Here is an 18,161-nt window from a genome sequence, read left to right as displayed (position 1 = left end):
ATCTTGCGTGTAAACTTAAATATGACGCATAGGACTTTTAACAATTGATAAGGGCAAATAAATGTTTATGTTACTAAAATATATTTTTATATATTGGAGTAGCTAAATGACCCAAAGAAATACCAACATTAGGTTTTGAAAAAAATCCGGATAAGTTTACATATGCTTGCTTAATTGATTCTGAAATATATAAGAGTCATTCCAATATTTTCATTATTAAAATAATAATTAAATGCTTAATATTTCTTTTGCACACTATAAAAAAACTAATTTTTCTTTATAAATTACCTGTATAATAATATACCTTTTAAATTAGTAGTAATTTATGCATAAAGTAATAAGTTAATGTATATTGATATGCTTTTAAATAACATATTAAATCATGCGCTTATATATATACATACCTTAAATATGTATATATGTTTTTAGGGGTTATATTTGGCTTTATGTAAATGTGATTTTTTTTAACTTTTTGCATAAAATGAAATACATAAATCAACATATTGATAAATAAAGTTTGTTGTTGTATTTTTTTTTTTTTTCATATATTATAAAATAGGAAATGGTTCAATCAAAAAAAAAAATATGTTTCCAAACATATTATGCATAAAGAAATTTTCTATACTTCATACTAAGAGGTTATTTATAATGCCATCAAAGAATGATTGATCTATATTTGTAGGGAAGGCAGTTACAATACTTTGGGATGTTTTGGCTCAATTGAAAGAGGTGGTAAAAATTCATTTTCTGTAAGTCCAAGTCCTTAATTAATTTCATCGATTCCAGTACAAATCGATAGAAATATAAAAATTAGTGATGGAACGATAAAAAAAACAACCCCAATACCGATTTTGATACAATTCTGTTTAAAGTTATTGATGCCAATTCCGGTCCTTTAATATTTTAAATAATAGTATGAAAATACAATTTCGCTATCATGGGTGTCCAGAGTATTATATTTTAGGGAGGGGGGCGGGGTTGGTTTTTTGAAAAAAACCTAAATTTAAAATTTGCTTGGAAAAAAGTTTAAAAAATTAAATTTCAAATATTAAAGTTTCTAGTAAAAGCCAAAAATTCCCTTTTTTTTTTATTTTTTTTTTTTTTTTTTTTGGGGGGCCGTATTTTTTTCTCTTAATTTAAAAAAGTAATAAATTGTTAAATACCAGTAATGAATTTGAATTGAAATTGCAACTTTAATTTTATTTTCCCTATGCAATTTCCGATTCTGATTCCAGGAAAAACGCTCAATTTTCCGATTTCCGAATCCAATTCATTGGCCCATCACCTATAAAGATGCTTTGGAAAAATGCATTCGAGTCGATGTCAAGTAATAAAATTTAGGTTTTGATTCAAAATCAAGTCTAGATTTTTCTATTGTGTTATCATTTACATTCATTGATGCACATTTTGTAAGGGAGACTTGGGGATAATTACAAATCTTTTCGAAGTTTTTGGCTAAATTGACCAAAGTTTCTGTATCTCCAAGTCAAGCCTACAACCTTTACTGTCAAGTACAAGTCTTTCATTATTTTCATCAAGTTCAGTTCAAAATCCATAAAAATAAATAAATACTTGAAATAGATTAAAATGAATTTCGAGTCAAAGTCAAATCGGTCCACAGTGAAGAAACGATTTTTCTGGAACATCTAAAAACGGTTCTTACAACACTCCACACACATTCGTTTTTTCTCAAGCGCGAACAATCGCGGGACCCATCTTGCAGATATCTTTGTCATATCCAAATGTTGACGCAAAATAATATGTACCTACATTGTACACCTTAATTCGATATGTCCAGAACACTAACAATCTCATGCATCGTGAATCTTCTATCACCCATCACCATATCATGGATTACATCAATGGTTTTGGAGTAGTAACCTCAAAAGGGCGTTCAGCGTCACTTTGCACATATGGTCACTCCAAAAATTTTCAAACAATTTATAAACTGTTCTAATTGAAATGTAGAGTTCCAATAGCTTATATCAAAATTCTTTTTAGTCCCCTGAGAGGCGTTTCGCCTTTCATAAAGTAATGTTTAATAAACATACACAAAAAAATGTTGTCTATTTTAAAAATCCTTCCAGTTTCTCGACTCAAACTACCGCCCAGCAGAAAAAAAAAATCTGATCTGGCTGAAAGTTGGTGTGTATTCTTCGAAGAGATACTACTAATTAAACATAACCTCTATACGTGCCAGTATTGCCATCTCTCGGACTTTGCTTGGATTTTTTAAACGACCCTTGTACCAAATATAAAATTTAATAATATCAACAATAATTACAAAAAAGCAAACACTATCAATTAATAAAAAATATGCACAACCATTATACCATAACTAACACATAGTACTCCGATGTTTACGACACTTGTGTTTATCTAGGTAAATATTTATCATACACGTATCTTATAAATGACGAACGAAACGATTCATATATTTATCACATTTACCCCCTCCTAATAAATATTTTTCTTGAGATCTTTGATTTCTTTTTTATCTTCTCAACACCTGAGTATTTGTTGACTTTGATTGTAAGCAATAAAGGAAAGGGTATAGGTTAATTTTCAAATGTTTCAAATATCCTTATGGAATTTCCTTAGCGTCTAAAAATGTTTCTGATTAGTCGATAAATATCATTGACTAACTTTAAAACATTATGAAAAAAAAAAGTTAGAGGTAGCTTTGCGGCCTTCCAGTTGTGAATGTTTTACACTTTGTTTATGAAAAAAAAAATGTTTTTGTTTCTATATCATCTGTATTGTTTACATTATAGCTTTTTGTACAAAATTATAATAATTAAAATTTCTATTAACAATATTTGATGAATTTTTATGAGAGTTCCGAATCTACCTTTCCAAAAGAACGATAATTGTAGTAACATGAATGGATTTTTTCTGCCTATCTGTCTGTTCTTTAACATATAATTGACATAAAATTCAACTGATACATATCAAAATTTACATGTATGCATATTGTCTACTTAGATAAGCAAAAATTGAAAGTTTGGATGAGCTTGACCCAGGTGATCTTTTAATGACATTTATTATGAGAAAAATATCTATACAACTAAATTTTATAAATAGTCTTACAAATGTGAAATAAACATTTCAAAAAAATATATTATTTGGAAGACATTTCTTTAGAATGATCCCTTAAATTTTGAAAATCAGCATAAATATATATGTTTTTTTCGTTTACATGATTTGATTACAGGGGTGTCCTCAAGAATATTTTCAATTTTTTTTTTGATGTGAGGGGGCTATAGTTTTTGGATTTTTATTGAAAAAAATTAAAAAAATAGTTAATCCCTAAGTATTTTATTTTTATTTTCTATTTCTAATTTGATATATATTATATTTATATTGTATACATTATTTGAAAATGATACTGTTTAATGGCTAATAAATTTATTCAATTCAATTCATGTCTCATGTCTTATGGACAGATGCAATAAAATATAATGATTATTTTACATTCAAAATTTGACTGACATCTCTACCATGACGTATTGATTTAGTTGCATTTTTTTTACCCTTGAACTTCAACTCAAAATAACACGAGAACCGGGAATAAAACCCCTCCAGTTTTTTGATATGTTATAGTAAACAGTATGAAAATTCGTTTTAATGCAAGGTCAAGTGAAGATCACGAGGTTTTCAAGGTCAAATTATAGTTTAGAAAGGTCATTATCCCCTTTTATATAGCAAGTCTGAAAATGATACCGGAATTGGTTTCCTGGTTTTATTACCTTTTCAATGATCAAGTGGTTGAAGATATATGGGATTATAACAAATGGGGCTCAGGTCAAATTTGTCGAAAAAGTAAAAATAATTAAAATAAATTATATTTATAAATTAACAAATTAAGGTTTTTCTTGCAGATATATGGGATTTTAACAAATGGGGCTCAGGTCAAATTTGTAAAAATAATTAAAATAAATTATATTTTTAAATTAACAAATTAAGGGTTTTCTTAAACTACTCAATTAGTGTAAGTCTCAAAAACGTATAAGGACCTTAATAATATGAAAACATAACGCTGAATGAGGAATAGCCCTGATTTAACTATTAAACGCTTAAGGTATTATTAATTCTTGTTCCCTACCCAGTAAAACCAATGTCTGACTTAGTACATCCAAATCGAATTAAAATGCCATAATTTCATAATTAATTACAAAGGACTTCAAGTAAAGGAAGACCTTAAATTATAAGTGGAAGATACATTTATGCAATAATTTATAAATATGAGGGCGTAATTTCTACCGTACAAAATTTCTACGGGGAAAAACTTCCCAGGGCTAAACTGTATAGGGCATAACTTCCGGTCACCGTACATAACATACATATATGGAATTTGTCGAAATGAAAAACGTAATAAAGATTTTTACGATCAAAGAAACAAAGTAGCATATTAACACATTTACTACCGTATTAAAATCGTCGTAAGTGCAAATATTTCGTATCTGACAATCACAATATAAAAACTTTACAACTCTAGTTAAAAGTGTGCAGTCATCTACAAAAACAAATAACTTTAACCATTTAGTGTTTTTCTTTTAATCATAAGCTATAAAAAATAAGTCTCCATTGAAATATGTACCTAGTTTGATCTCTGAATCGAAGATTCTACGTTAATAAAACCAATGGAAATACTTTTATATATTGGTAAATAACAAATCTATATAATGTGTCAAGATAAAAACAGGCTGGAATTGATTTTGTGAAAACCATTGTTTTATTTCCATTAAATTAAACAACTTTTTTGATTCGTTTTGGTGGAAGCCGCGATTTTTAATTGCTTTATTAGGAGTAGACAAAATTTAATAACCAATCGTAAGCATAGAAATGGATTGGTGTTAAATAAAAAACCTCTTAGAAGGCCTTAGATAAGGTGTTCTTAACAGTTTTTGAGACCTGAGGAATGTTTGAATCGAGGATCGACTTTCTGGAAAAGAGTAAAACTATTACAGTTGCATATTGTTAATTGTTATTCGACTGTTAGAAAACCGAGCTGCAAGAATAAACGCACACGATTAGCACATAATTTCTTATCACGACTTTCAACAGTTTTGGTTGCATGATGAATGGAATTAGGGGTTCCAACTGGCGATGCCCACAGCTCTAGCAATCATACAAAACTTTATTATTATACCATCCATCTCTAGGTATATCATGGACTTTATCAATGATTTTTAGAGTAGTAACCTCAACAGGGCTTCCAGAACGTTCAGCATTACTTGTGCCCATATGGCCACTCCTAAATTTTAAAACCACTTATAAACTGTTCTAATTGAAGATCTAGAGTTGCCATAATAGTTATCAAGTTTCTTTTTAGTCTTCTGAGGGGTTTTGTTTTTCATAAAGTAATGTTTAATCAACACACACAATTCTTTTTCTCAAAAATTGCTCCACTTTCTCGATTCAAACAATTGCCAAACAGAAAAAAATTGACGAATCTGTTTGAAAGTGGGTGTGTGTTCTTCCAAAAGATACTACAAACTAAAATAACCTCCATACGCCCAAGTATATTTTCTTCATCTAATAGCTGCTAGCAGCAAATATAATAAGATTCCATGACAGCTAAGCTACTCTCCTACCAAATATTTTTTAATAGCCACAGCGTTAATTTTAGTTTTACATAGGGATATGTTATATTTTATACAACTATAACCAACTAGTTCTTCCTCTCAGTTTTAAAATTAGATTAAAATTACTAAGAATGATATTAATATATATTTTTTGTAGATTCATGTAAGTATTACCTATACGAAACTTATTAGTCATAATAAATAGTTAATATTTGGAAAGACAAATAAAAAAGGCCAACAAAAACATCATTTATTGGGAATGTTTCATATATTTCCTAGATAGCATTTGAACAAATATATTATTACAGTCAAAATAAATTAGAGGAATAATAATGTATTATTAATACTAATCTATTATTAATATAGTGTTTTAAAATTGGTCTAACGGAATATTTTGTTCCCAAATAAAATTTTATAACAAAGAAAAAAAAGATTCAATGTTCCGACAAGACCAAACCAGTCATCATACAAATTATCACTAGTGTTGAAAATCGTGTGTATATTGAGTATGTTCAAAAAGAAACAAAAAACAACAAAGGCATGAAAAATATAGGGGCGATTTCAGGGCATTCAGGGGCGTCCGTAGGATGTTGGTTGGAGGGGCTGCAGTCCCCCCTATAAAAATATTTTTTCTTTTTTGTGAATATCTAAGAATTTTTCTCCAAAAAATTTAATATCAGAAATTTAATTTTTGATTTTTTTTATTTAATTTTAGAAAAACTAATTCAAAAACCAAGCCCCCCTCCCCCAAAAAAATAATACATATATACATGTAGTCTTGCAGACGACCCTGACATTGGCAAAAGTTACTCAAATCTTGAACCCCAATTCTACTGTTAGTAGAACAAATCTTCAGGTATATTCTCTGTCTTGCATGAGACACACGAATCTTTAATTAAGTTTTTATTATAATTTAATCTATATAGAAATGGAAGTTCAATACTTGGGAATTAAATAATAATTACAAATACTATGGGAAAGAAAATTCATTCTTCAGATGACCAATTCCAGACAAACGGGCTAGTTAAGAAATACACACGATTTACTGCTTATATCATAGGTTCATAGATGAACTTGTTGCTAACGGTCACGTTTTTAAGGTAACATAGATTGTTGTATAGAAATAAATACAGATATAGACTTATATACCCTCTGTTGAGGAGGTAATAAATTATAAATGTTATGAATGCTCTGAAATAAATGTTTTTTTAGTTCATTTCTGTCTTTTCCTCTATCTCTACGATAAGTAAATGTTATCCCATATTCCAGACAGAAACTGGATGCAATCCCATCTGGGGATTTAATTATTAAAGTTTAAACAAATTTATAAAAAAATCCAAAAATCTATAAGTTTGATTTTGTTTTCAAAAATATTTAATTCATGGATTGTCGAAATTTAACAATATTGTTCAACAAACACATACAAAAATATTTATTGAAATACTTAATTGATTCTGAGTAAATCAGTCAACCCAATTCCCTCTGTTACGGAATTTTTGAACAGTTCATGATACAATACAAATGTATGTGGTTCTAAAAATGTGGTTATTTCTATATTATTACTTTTAATTAAACTTAACACACGAACCTACAAATTTGTATAATATCTCTATCCACTTTCCGCCTTTATTTTTTTACTTAGTTAAACGACGTTGTCTAGTTTAGATATTTTTTGAGGTGTTACAGTAACTTTGTATCCAAACGTAAGCTAAATAATTCGTATTATCCAAATAAATCATTGTGTATAGGTACACGCATGGTATTACTTGGATTATTTTGCACTGTTTCATATTTGAAAGATTCTATTTAATCGAAGCATATTTTAGATACAAGGATATGTTGTGTCTATCCATAAAAAATTGGCTATTCTTCTGTAAACTGTTTATTATTACCAAAACTACATACCTAATCTTAAAATCCTTTTTTTATTGATTATTGATATAATTGTCAAGAAATTTATTTAAAAAATGTAGTTAATCGTTTTTTGCATCATCAATATTTTTGTGTGATTCTAAGTGTATATGAAACTCATCAATTCTCATTACTATAAAGTTGATATCTTTAAAACTTTTTGAAATAGTGAAATCTTCATGAGTGTACATTAAACATATATTTAAATATTGCTAACCTATAAGATCCTGAAAGATGAATTTTATTATTATTCGTCTTTAATTCGAATATTTAAACGGATTAGCGAGCAAAAATATACTATAGTAATAACCTAAGTTCCTTTTTAGCTTAAGTAGATTCATGGTATGCGTGAGCTCTTTCTCCCACATAAAAATAATTGTCACTTTTTTAAAATACTACAGATGGCTTCATTATTTTCTCACATTCTTCATAATGAAGTTTTTAACTTTTTATTCCCTTCTCAGAATTCACCGTTTTAATTCAATTAAAAGTGTACATTTATAGAAATTATATAGTCAGTTATGTACGCAAAAGATATTTCACCTATTGATCAGTCTATGTGAAATGATTTCATCATTACCACCCGTTTTGTCGTCATTATCAATCAATCCTAAGCAATTTTTATGAAGATAATAAAATAATTTAAGTTGGTCTAATTTCAGATTAATAGTAATCTATTCTTTTGAGTGAAAGATACTTACAGCTTACAAGACTAATTCAATTAGTTAAGATAAGTATTACACTGTAATATTAGTGATAATAATGACTTGTAAACGAAGTTTTAAATTTTGGGACTTTTTTACGGAGGGAGAACATGGACCTGTAGTATACCATGGATTTTAATGTCATAAAAGAACTGTATAAAATATAAGAGATAAAACATTTATTCTCCAACAAAAATATATATTTCGTTATTATGTCACAGACCACCTATTTTAACGATGATATATTACCGCCTTGCAATTTTAATTAAGTAGTTAAGATAGAAAAATTCCACTTTTTGCCATACTTGGGTCGGTTTCAATCCTCAGACATAAATATTCGAGTCCAGATCCTATACCAAAATTAGACGGATACCTGTCTCAAATTTATTAGGATTTTAACCGAAGTTTGGACCCAAATTAAATAGAATCCATAAAAAGATTACATATTTACTAAGTACAGTTGTGGAAACAATGAATAACAGAGGAGAACACTCATTTTGTACAAATCAATTCAACCCAAAAATAAATTTATCTTTAAGGGCAGAATCCAAAACTGATAATAGTTTTTCTCACAGTCCTTTGAATTTTGAAATATCTGGGACTATGGTCATTTGGAACTATTATCTTTCAATGTCATTTTTTACCCTTAAAACAATTCCCAAATTAAAACTTATGTAGAAGGTGTTTTTATTATTAAAAAGTGTTTTTATTGATTCTGTATCTTGTTCTGTACTCGATATATTTACATTTTTAGGCTGAAAAATGATTAAAAAAAACAACAATCATCCATTTTTCCATCTATGGAAAAATTATTCAATACATAGAGTATTGCTGCTTATAGCTCAATATGAAATAATTCGTTTCTAACCAATCAATCTTAAGAAGTCTGAGTAAATGTTGATAGTCAATAACCAAATACAGTGGGCATTTTTGTATTTGTAAACAAGGTAACGCTGTATAGAAAAATTACGTGACTCAATTGTTTATGTAGACTTGACTCCAAGTTGTGTCTTAGGAAGGGAGAGCTTGATCATCATACGCACCATCTAAAGAGAAAAATATGAACTAATAACGCCAAAAAAACCCCAAGATTATATAATCGAATAATGTAAAACTGAATCAAATTCATTAACTAGTTACAAAATTAATTATATTCATAGAAAAAAAACAATGAAATTGAAGAATTGCAACAATAAATTAAACAGTTTTCGAAAAGGACTTTTCTTTTGAAAGTAATTTTAAAGAAGAGCCACCATTATAGTCCTTAGTATTATCTTTTAAACATGGGAGACATTACGACTTGATAGTTCTGCGAATCCAATAACCTCCCAAGTGAGTAAAATACAATTTTTCGAGGTATTCGAGCTCTAGCATACAAATAGATTTTTTTTGGTTAGAGTTAACTTCCACTTTTCTAGGAAACTATTGAGAGATATCCTCCAGATCAGCGAGAAGATTTCCTTTAAAATATAAAAGGACTTAAAAATAAATATATTATACATTAAATTGAAACTACCTTCAACCTAGTTATTATTTCCTCTAAAGTACCAGGATTGAAGTTCAAAACTTTCAAACGTCTTTTCAATGTCCTTAGACTTGGTAGAGGAAATTCTTGTTGAAGTAATATCTTGTATCCTGTGGTACCACAAGCAATTTGTAGCTACAATGACTTTTTATTGTGCAAGGAGACCAGGCGGCGATATTTTTTTTATGGTACAGATAACGTAAGTGGTCATATGAGCCCTTTGGTTCTTTGTTATTCCACCTCAGAAAACTTAACCAAGCCTTTTTTTGGTGTAAATCTTTTGAAAAAACAAAACAAAACAAACAACAATATATCCGTTCCTGGAAAATGCTTATTCCGGTATTCAAAAGCAGCACAATTAGTCATTTTCACTCGGAAAAATTATTGTTACTAATAAACAATTACTTTTATTCTTTAAAGCTTGGATTTTTAGAGCTACATTTACTTGAATCAGCTGAGGTTTTAGTTGTTTCATGTCCAGACTCTCCTTTTCTAAGGCTCCTACTCCAAGCACATATCAAGATTAATAGAGATGCTAACTTTGATTTAGATCATATTTATTAATAATTTGTATTAAGCCATATTATAAGTTTGTATGATTTGGAAAATCTCTCAGATCTTTTAGTGATCCATAAAATTTGGAATACCCAAAGCCGATTCGGGCTTCGGATTTTTCTAAGTAATATATGTTTACTTATAATGTACGTTTGTACTACGGATCTGGATTCAAGAACAGTCCATCTCTATTTATTAGTATATTCATCTTCAATTTTATTTTTTCCCATATTTCAAGTCGATGTCAGTTTTTTTAATTAAAGTGGTTTTTTTTTGTTAAATATATGAAATTGATTTAAAAGTTCAAGTCAATTAATTATATAAACCAATTTTGTTATTATAACTAATAATATTCCTATTGATTTTAAAGAAGTACATTAAATGCTATTTTAGTAAGGTATAATGGTGGCACAGAAAAAGGCTCTAATGAGAATATAAAGTGTGCAATTAATTACCTTTTGGAGATTGAAGGCTCTAGAGCCTAGGAATAATCAATTATTCCGATATATATGGTATAAGGATAATAGAGATCAGTGCTTTACTTTCAATTATTTTTATAGCATCAGAGTTATAGGATCAGGTATTGGGATTAGCGGCAGCAAATGCAATTTGAGCATCTACAGCATCTGTAATCTCAGAAAAAGAGATTGGAACATCCTGAGGGAGATGAGGAGCTGAGGAATGGAAGCCATTTTCATCAGCATAGCAATCAACAACATAGGTTTGTTCATCAGGCCCCACATATTGATAAGATCCCTTCGTCACAACAACTTCAGTATCCCCAATATACTTAGTGCTTCCCACCGCTTGTTGACGAATCCCATTTTCGGACTCAAAGGGATAGTCAAAGTTACTAGATCCTGGTGTATTGTAGTTGCTGCTAAGGATCTTGATATTTAGTATATGTGATCCACCATGGTTTGTGTAGGTGTTACTGTCTGATCCAATTTCATATGAGTTGATTGCATATTCTTTTTTTTCAATTTCTTCACTTGCAACAAGAGCTACAGCGAATCCCCTAGGATGAGACAAAATGCAAGAAAGGGGGAAGATAGTTTATATGTGTTAGGATTCCTCTGCTTGAAAAACATGGATCTTTTTGATCACCTTGGAGTACATTTTGTTATTTGTTTTTTCTTTGGGAAATGAGCTTTAAATGATGATTGAATCATAAGAAACAAGAGTTTATATACTTACGTGTGATTTATGTTTCAACTGTCTTATCCCTTTCACAAATACGGCAAAAATATGCATGGTATTACTTGGATTATGTTGTACTGATCAATATATACGTAATAATTGATTTATCAAAGCCTATTTCCGATACAAGGACTTATTATATTTATCAATTACCATTTAGATAGTTTAATAAATTATTTGTCAAGAAATGTACTTAAAAAGGTTAAATTTATTAATTAATTCAACTTTTTTTTGGTAGAATGTTTAAAATATGTTCCTGTATCAGAAAGTTACGGGTAATTAAATTTTTTGGTCTTGATCTCGCCACTTTGTAGATAAATTCAAAATGCACTATAGATTATGTAGTGATCTTTTTCAGCACATACGTTGATTTAAAACCAATTTTTTTTAAATGACAAAATCAATTATATCAATAACTATGGTTAAAAAATATAAACATAATATAGACATCACAGCTCGTATTTCATTTCTGAAATGCACTATGATTAATAAAAAAAATTGTTTCTGATATTGTAAAGACCCTTAATGTCTGTAGAACCACCATTTGGATGGTCAAGGTTAAGTTCAACACTAGCGAAGACATCAGTGATCGTTATAGAATCGGAAGACCGAAGAAAAATTCGAAGATAATGATATCGTATGCCTTGTAGAATTCGACAGTAAACTCTGTTGGATACAGATTCACTAGCAAGGATTAATTAATGATTTTCCAGAATGAAAATACTTTCCTAGGTTTGCAAGATCACGAATCAATAAAAAAAACCGATTATACTTTCAACAGGAGATGGCTCCTCTAATTTTGGTCTCTGAAGATCCCCTACCTCAATCCTTTTTATTACAGCGTCTGGTGACGAATTGAATGCAAGTTCTATAGACAATTTCACAGAATTATTGAGTCCCTAAAGGAATCAGTTGAGAAAGAGTAATGATCAATGTCGAGGTACTATGTTGTCTACGTGTGCAAAGCGTTCCGGGGTCACGTGGAGTATGTGAAAAAGGTTGAAGATGCTGAAATTCATAAATAATGTTCTCAATGATTAATAAACAAGTTTCAATAATAAAACATCTTTAGAGCTTCATTTAAAGGCTGCTGGTTTTATTAATTGTTAAACGTTTATTATGTTCTAAGACTTTCTGGTGACCTAGTAGGACTTGGCTACTGATTTAACTCCAGATGAGTTGATAGGAGATATTTTTTTTCAATTTCTTCACTTACAATAAAAGTTGCCAGAAATTAATGGAGGATGAGACATGATGCCTGAAAGGAAAAGAGAGGATATATATGTCTCCTATTCTTGTAAAATATGTACTTTCTGCAAAATCTTTGTTTACATTTTAGTAATTGTTATTTTTTTTTAGCTTTAAATGAGGATTTAATCGAATGAGACCAGAGTCAATCTACTTATGATTGATTTATGTTCTTGTAAAATTCTTCAGATAAATACACACAAAAAAATGCGCGGCATTACTCTAATTATTTTGAATTGATTCATATATTTAAGAATTTATTTAACCAAATCCTATTTTAAATACAAGAATGTGTCCTACCTACTTGGTCATTCTGTGTAGAAAGTATATTATACTGCAGAAAAAAGTTAAATTAAACCCATTGCCAAAAGAAAATTAAATTATTGCATTTAACTTTTGAAGATATCACAAAAAATATTCTTTAAAAAGTAAATACTATATCATCTTATCGTGTTAAATCTCATTATTTCAAATGAGCAATTTCATTTATCATACATTTAAAAGAATATATATTGAAAATACATAGATTTTGTAGATATATATAACTTTGATATTACGTAGCAAATATGAACATATTCATTGATATATGTATAACCTTTGATTTAAAATGAAATTTAATGAACCCACTTGAAGTGCTTTAAATCAATTGCATTGTGCAAAGTCATTGAAGGGTCAGATACTAGAAAAAATATCCAAAACTTCCAAGCTCATTTTTTATATTCTCATTTATATCCATTTAGAACAAAAAGGAAGTCTTTTGAATCTCTTTGTATTAATAGATAGTGTATTAATTACCTCATTAGGATATTTGATGAGGAATTTTAAGTACATAACTATTTGGAGAATAATGTATATGTTGTAACTATATATATTTGAAATAATCACGGATCACTTGAATATATTTTTTGCATCTATCATTAACATTTTATGTCTTTGTTTACTAGTGATTGTTACTTTACTAAAATATATCATTAGTTTCAAATACATCAATATACCTACCTCTTGAAAAATGGTTCATCGATCTTTCTTTTTCCGTCCAGTTTAAAATGTAATTAATTAATCTATATTGATAAAAGAAAGTTGTATCTCTGTGAACGTCTCATTTTTGAGTGTGTCCTTAATCATTTATTAGTGACAATTCCTTTTAGAACTCGGTTAGTGAACTGGTTGAAAAAATAAACTTCAAAAATAAAAGACATTTGCAACATGATAAACAGGTGAGCCCTTTTAATACTTACGTTATTTATATTTTCTATATATATTTAAGCTATTCCATCGATTTTTAATTGTAAATTTCCATTAAAATTCTAAAAATACATGTGCTAATGACATCGAGAAACAAAATCCTTATTTTAAAGTAATCTTATGAGCGTGAGTTTGGTTTTTTTTTTCACAAGATATAATTTGAAAGTCTTATTGTAAAAATTTTAAATTTTGAATTAGTACAAAATAGTGTTTGATGTGGTTGCTTGTATTATATAAAGTAATAGCTGCAATATAATAATTTTGTAACTACTGTTGGTCACCTTAATTCACACATAAAAGAAGACACCAAGAAATCAAATGTAAAGACAATGTATCAAATTTATTAAACTTCGATTGAAAAAACAAAATATACGAATAATTCTTAAACAAGGCATTATTGCGGTAGATGAAATCGTGTAGATAATTAAATGGAATGTTTCATCGTCAATATTGAAAAGTATTGACGATAAAATGTAGATTTAAAGGACTAAGAAATTTGGGAGTGTACAATATCCCACTTCACTACCGGAGAGTAAATATCCTAGAACTGGGTGACGTCATGACATTGTAGCAGCAAGTATGTGTAGCTAAAGCTCTGTTTGTTATATTGTTAAAGTAGGAAGGGGCATTGAGCCCAACTTTTCTAATACCCACAAATCTTGGTAGTAGAGTACTTGATAGACGAGTCACATTCAAATACATTTTGGAAAAGGCACGCCAAATAATGTATTTTTTGAATGATTGCAATCATAACTACACATATTTTGTTAAAATTTCAACCAACATAAAGTACCGACTGGTCTATTAAAATCTGATCACATTGAAATTTAAAATTAAATAAGAAATAATTAATTAATAATATAATTTTAACAAAATTAATACTATAAATAGATATGTTTCTGAGCTCTCCTAATCAGTTATACATTCACCTTTAGCGGCAATGATGGTTTCAAGATGGTAGAGGAAGGTATGGCACCCGAAGTGCTGGCTGACAGTGGCATTGAGGGCCTCTAGATGATAGACACTGTATGCCTTTTCCCCTAAATGTACCTAAAATGTTTACTCGAGGGAGATGATTTTAGGGCAGTAAGGGGTTCTAGAGTGTCCAAAAGGTTTCAATGGTACTCAAAAGATCATTCAAAATATACTTGAAACGGAGAATTGTGTTTCTTTCATCGCTGGTGTCAAAAGTGGTCTATCCCCTCTCACAACACTCTTTCCAACCACTTTTTTTTTTTAAATAAAGGCTCATGAACATTTATATTATAATATAAAATATATAGAAGAACCTCCCGGGGAACCTTTCAGTACGTGCTGATACTCGGCAATAAAAAAATTCGGGCAATTAGTAAAACATGATTAGATATAGCAAAACAAATAAAAAAAAAGAATATGACGAGTAAAACGTGCACAAATAATAAAACATTTAAAACACTTTTTTGATAGCTCTTTGGAGAGTCTGGTGGGACATCCTGAGATCTCTTTCAAGGGGTCTCACTGACTTGAGAGGATTGCCTTGGTTTATTTTCTCTAATCACACAGCTCTATTTTGTCCCTTCATTTTCTCCAGTTTATTTTATTTTGTAACTAATTGTGTATGCTTTAATTTATGGAAATATAAATATAAATATTATTGAATTAGTAAGCCTTCAGATTTCAAAGGACCACCCGGTAATTGAGCCTAACATTAACATTATTGCAAGTCTACCCAATGCCACGTATTACATACTTGTAAAGGATGCTGAGATTGGAAGATTTATTGTCTTTAAGTAATTCTTTGGTTAGAATCATTCTCAAATTTAATGCGTACAAAATCTTTTTGTGCATTTATTTTGAAGAGATGTTGCTGTGATATGTAACATGGACAATATTGAATACAATATAAATATATATTTCAATTACAATGCGACAAAACTAAAACTCCTAAAAGAATTGCTCTATTATTTAACAGTTATAGCTTTAATCAAAATAATTATTTACTTATATTAGTGCACCAAAAGAAAGACGGAAAAGATAAAAAAAATAAAAAATACATGAACTTAAAATATATATGTTTTGAATAATGTTGTGAGGACTCGAACAATTATCAATTCGGTTCAATTTGAGTCGAGCTGATGATTTTCGACTCCACTCAAATGATGAGTGGATTTTTAAATAGTACAAAAATCCTTGTCGATTTTATATATTTTTTGGGTCGGCTTTATTGATTTTTATCACAAAACCTCATTCATGTGATTGTCTGTTTTTTTTTGCAACCTATCCACAAGGTAAATCTTTGTCTTAATGGACATACACGAATGATGAATTAGGTTTTTAATATAACTGAATCTATTTTTTGGAAATGAAGTTTATTACTCAGGTATGAAATAATAATGGAAACTCCAGAGGAAAAGAAAACGTTTTCTTCATATTAACTTTTCCAAAAAACGGACTAGTTAAAAAATATACTATTTACATCACTGATTATAAACGTAGTACCACAACATGCTCGCGGTCTATTATTTTTTTAACTCAATGTGTATAGTTTGGATTCACGCTCACTTCTAGAGAAGGACATATATGTACATTTTGTATATAGACTTTAACTACAATTTTTATTTTTATAATGTTTACTTCATCTTCATCTGAACAATTGAAGGAACACAAAAAGAAATATCTTATAGATTTTCCTCAATGTGTTAAAAGACATTTTTTTTAGCAATTTTAAGGATTCCAAATAATAACCATTGTAGTATTTGTTAAAAACTATCGCTGAATATATTTCATTCACTGGTCATAAAAATTTATGGACTATGTGACCTTTTCCCCTATCAAAACCATAGTTTCACTCATTTTAAGCTTCCTCTCTAATATTTTAATGAAGCAACCTCTATTTAACCTCACATGTAAATATAGCCATAGTTTTCAAGTTTTTTTTCATCATAAAAAAACTAAAACAAAAATGAAAGTCAAAACATATACAATTAATAAATAGTGGAACTTGTGTTTATTTCCTTCATCGAACAACTAACCTGCTCCCATTCAAAACTTTTTTCAAATTGTCATGTTTTCATATTATACAACGGCTTTTATTCTTTTACCTACCTATCATTCTCATGATTAAATGTGTGTTTTGTTAACATGCCGTAGGTCAATTTAGTCATCCTGCAACTATAAACTTTTTTTATTTAACTGCAAAGTATTTATTTATAAATATGTAGATGTACAAAAATAAATAAAAATTAGCAATTAAAAGGAAATTTGCAGTTGTATAAAAAATAACGTATCACATATACATAATCAAATATTGTAACCCAATGTATTTAACAAAAAAAAAAAAAAAAAAAAAAAATCAGCAATTCAATTCAAATAAATAAAACAGGAAAAAAAAACCCAACCAACTCTAACCGTATTTTCTTGTCCATATTTCTTATATTCCCGAATAATCACTAAGAGTAAATTAATACCTAAGTGATATCGATGGAAAATTTCTAATTCATTTAACGAATAATTTTACGATGAATCTTGCAATTCGAGAATCTTCAGGCATAGAGCAGGCATATATTGGCTAACAGGCATATATTGACTAACAGGCATATATTGGCTAACAGGCATATATTGGCTAACTGCAGCCAATATAAACATAGCCCTTAGATTCCTTCGGTGAATCACTCTATCTTCTGTGAGCTGTTGAGCAATAAAAGCTTTATAAGGAATACCAAATAGCAAAAATGTTTCCCAATATCTGAACTCAAAATCTAAAATTTCTTGGAGTTAAGTTATATAAAATCCTGTGTAATTTTCAAAAGTGGACAGGAAACAAAAGCCTGATTTTCATAGTTATATATTCTTCCATGGTGTTTACAATATAGAAAAATTCTAATCAACTTCATCGATATCTGAAGTTGTGAGTTGAAACTTCGACCGTCATTGATACTTTTCAAGGATCCTCCTCTCCCATGTTGAAGAAGATCTAAGCTCCTAATATATTACTTAGTGATAAGACACGCAACAGGAGATTTCCAAACATAAGAATCAAATTTCAGATACCAAGAAGTAAGTATAAAGTATACTACTTTGCTGATCTCAACTTATTGATAGTTTGATCATACCCAAAAAATAAATTTCTCTAATAGTTCCATATGGAATTATTAATTATTATGATAAAAACAATTCATGCTCCCCAAAAAAACATATTAACTTCAA

At 29.0% G+C, this 18,161-nt stretch overlaps 1 protein-coding gene across 1 annotated transcript; it reads right to left on the bottom strand.

Annotated features, from left to right (window-relative positions):
* Positions 1-10,859: 10,859 nt before the first annotated feature.
* LOC121130468 (larval cuticle protein 16/17-like) lies at positions 10,860-13,043 on the bottom strand. Its single transcript, XM_040726212.2, has 2 exons — positions 13,036-13,043; positions 10,860-11,301 (listed from the first exon to the last, which is right to left on the bottom strand). Exons 1-2 carry the CDS (start codon positions 13,041-13,043, stop codon positions 10,860-10,862), a joined length of 450 nt encoding a protein of 149 aa, XP_040582146.1.
* Positions 13,044-18,161: the final 5,118 nt, after the last annotated feature.

This window comes from Lepeophtheirus salmonis, chromosome Z (genome assembly GCF_016086655.4).
Source record: "Lepeophtheirus salmonis chromosome Z, UVic_Lsal_1.4, whole genome shotgun sequence".
Lineage (NCBI taxonomy): Eukaryota > Metazoa > Arthropoda > Copepoda > Siphonostomatoida > Caligidae > Lepeophtheirus > Lepeophtheirus salmonis.
This window is presented reverse-complemented; position numbering and strand designations above follow the sequence as displayed.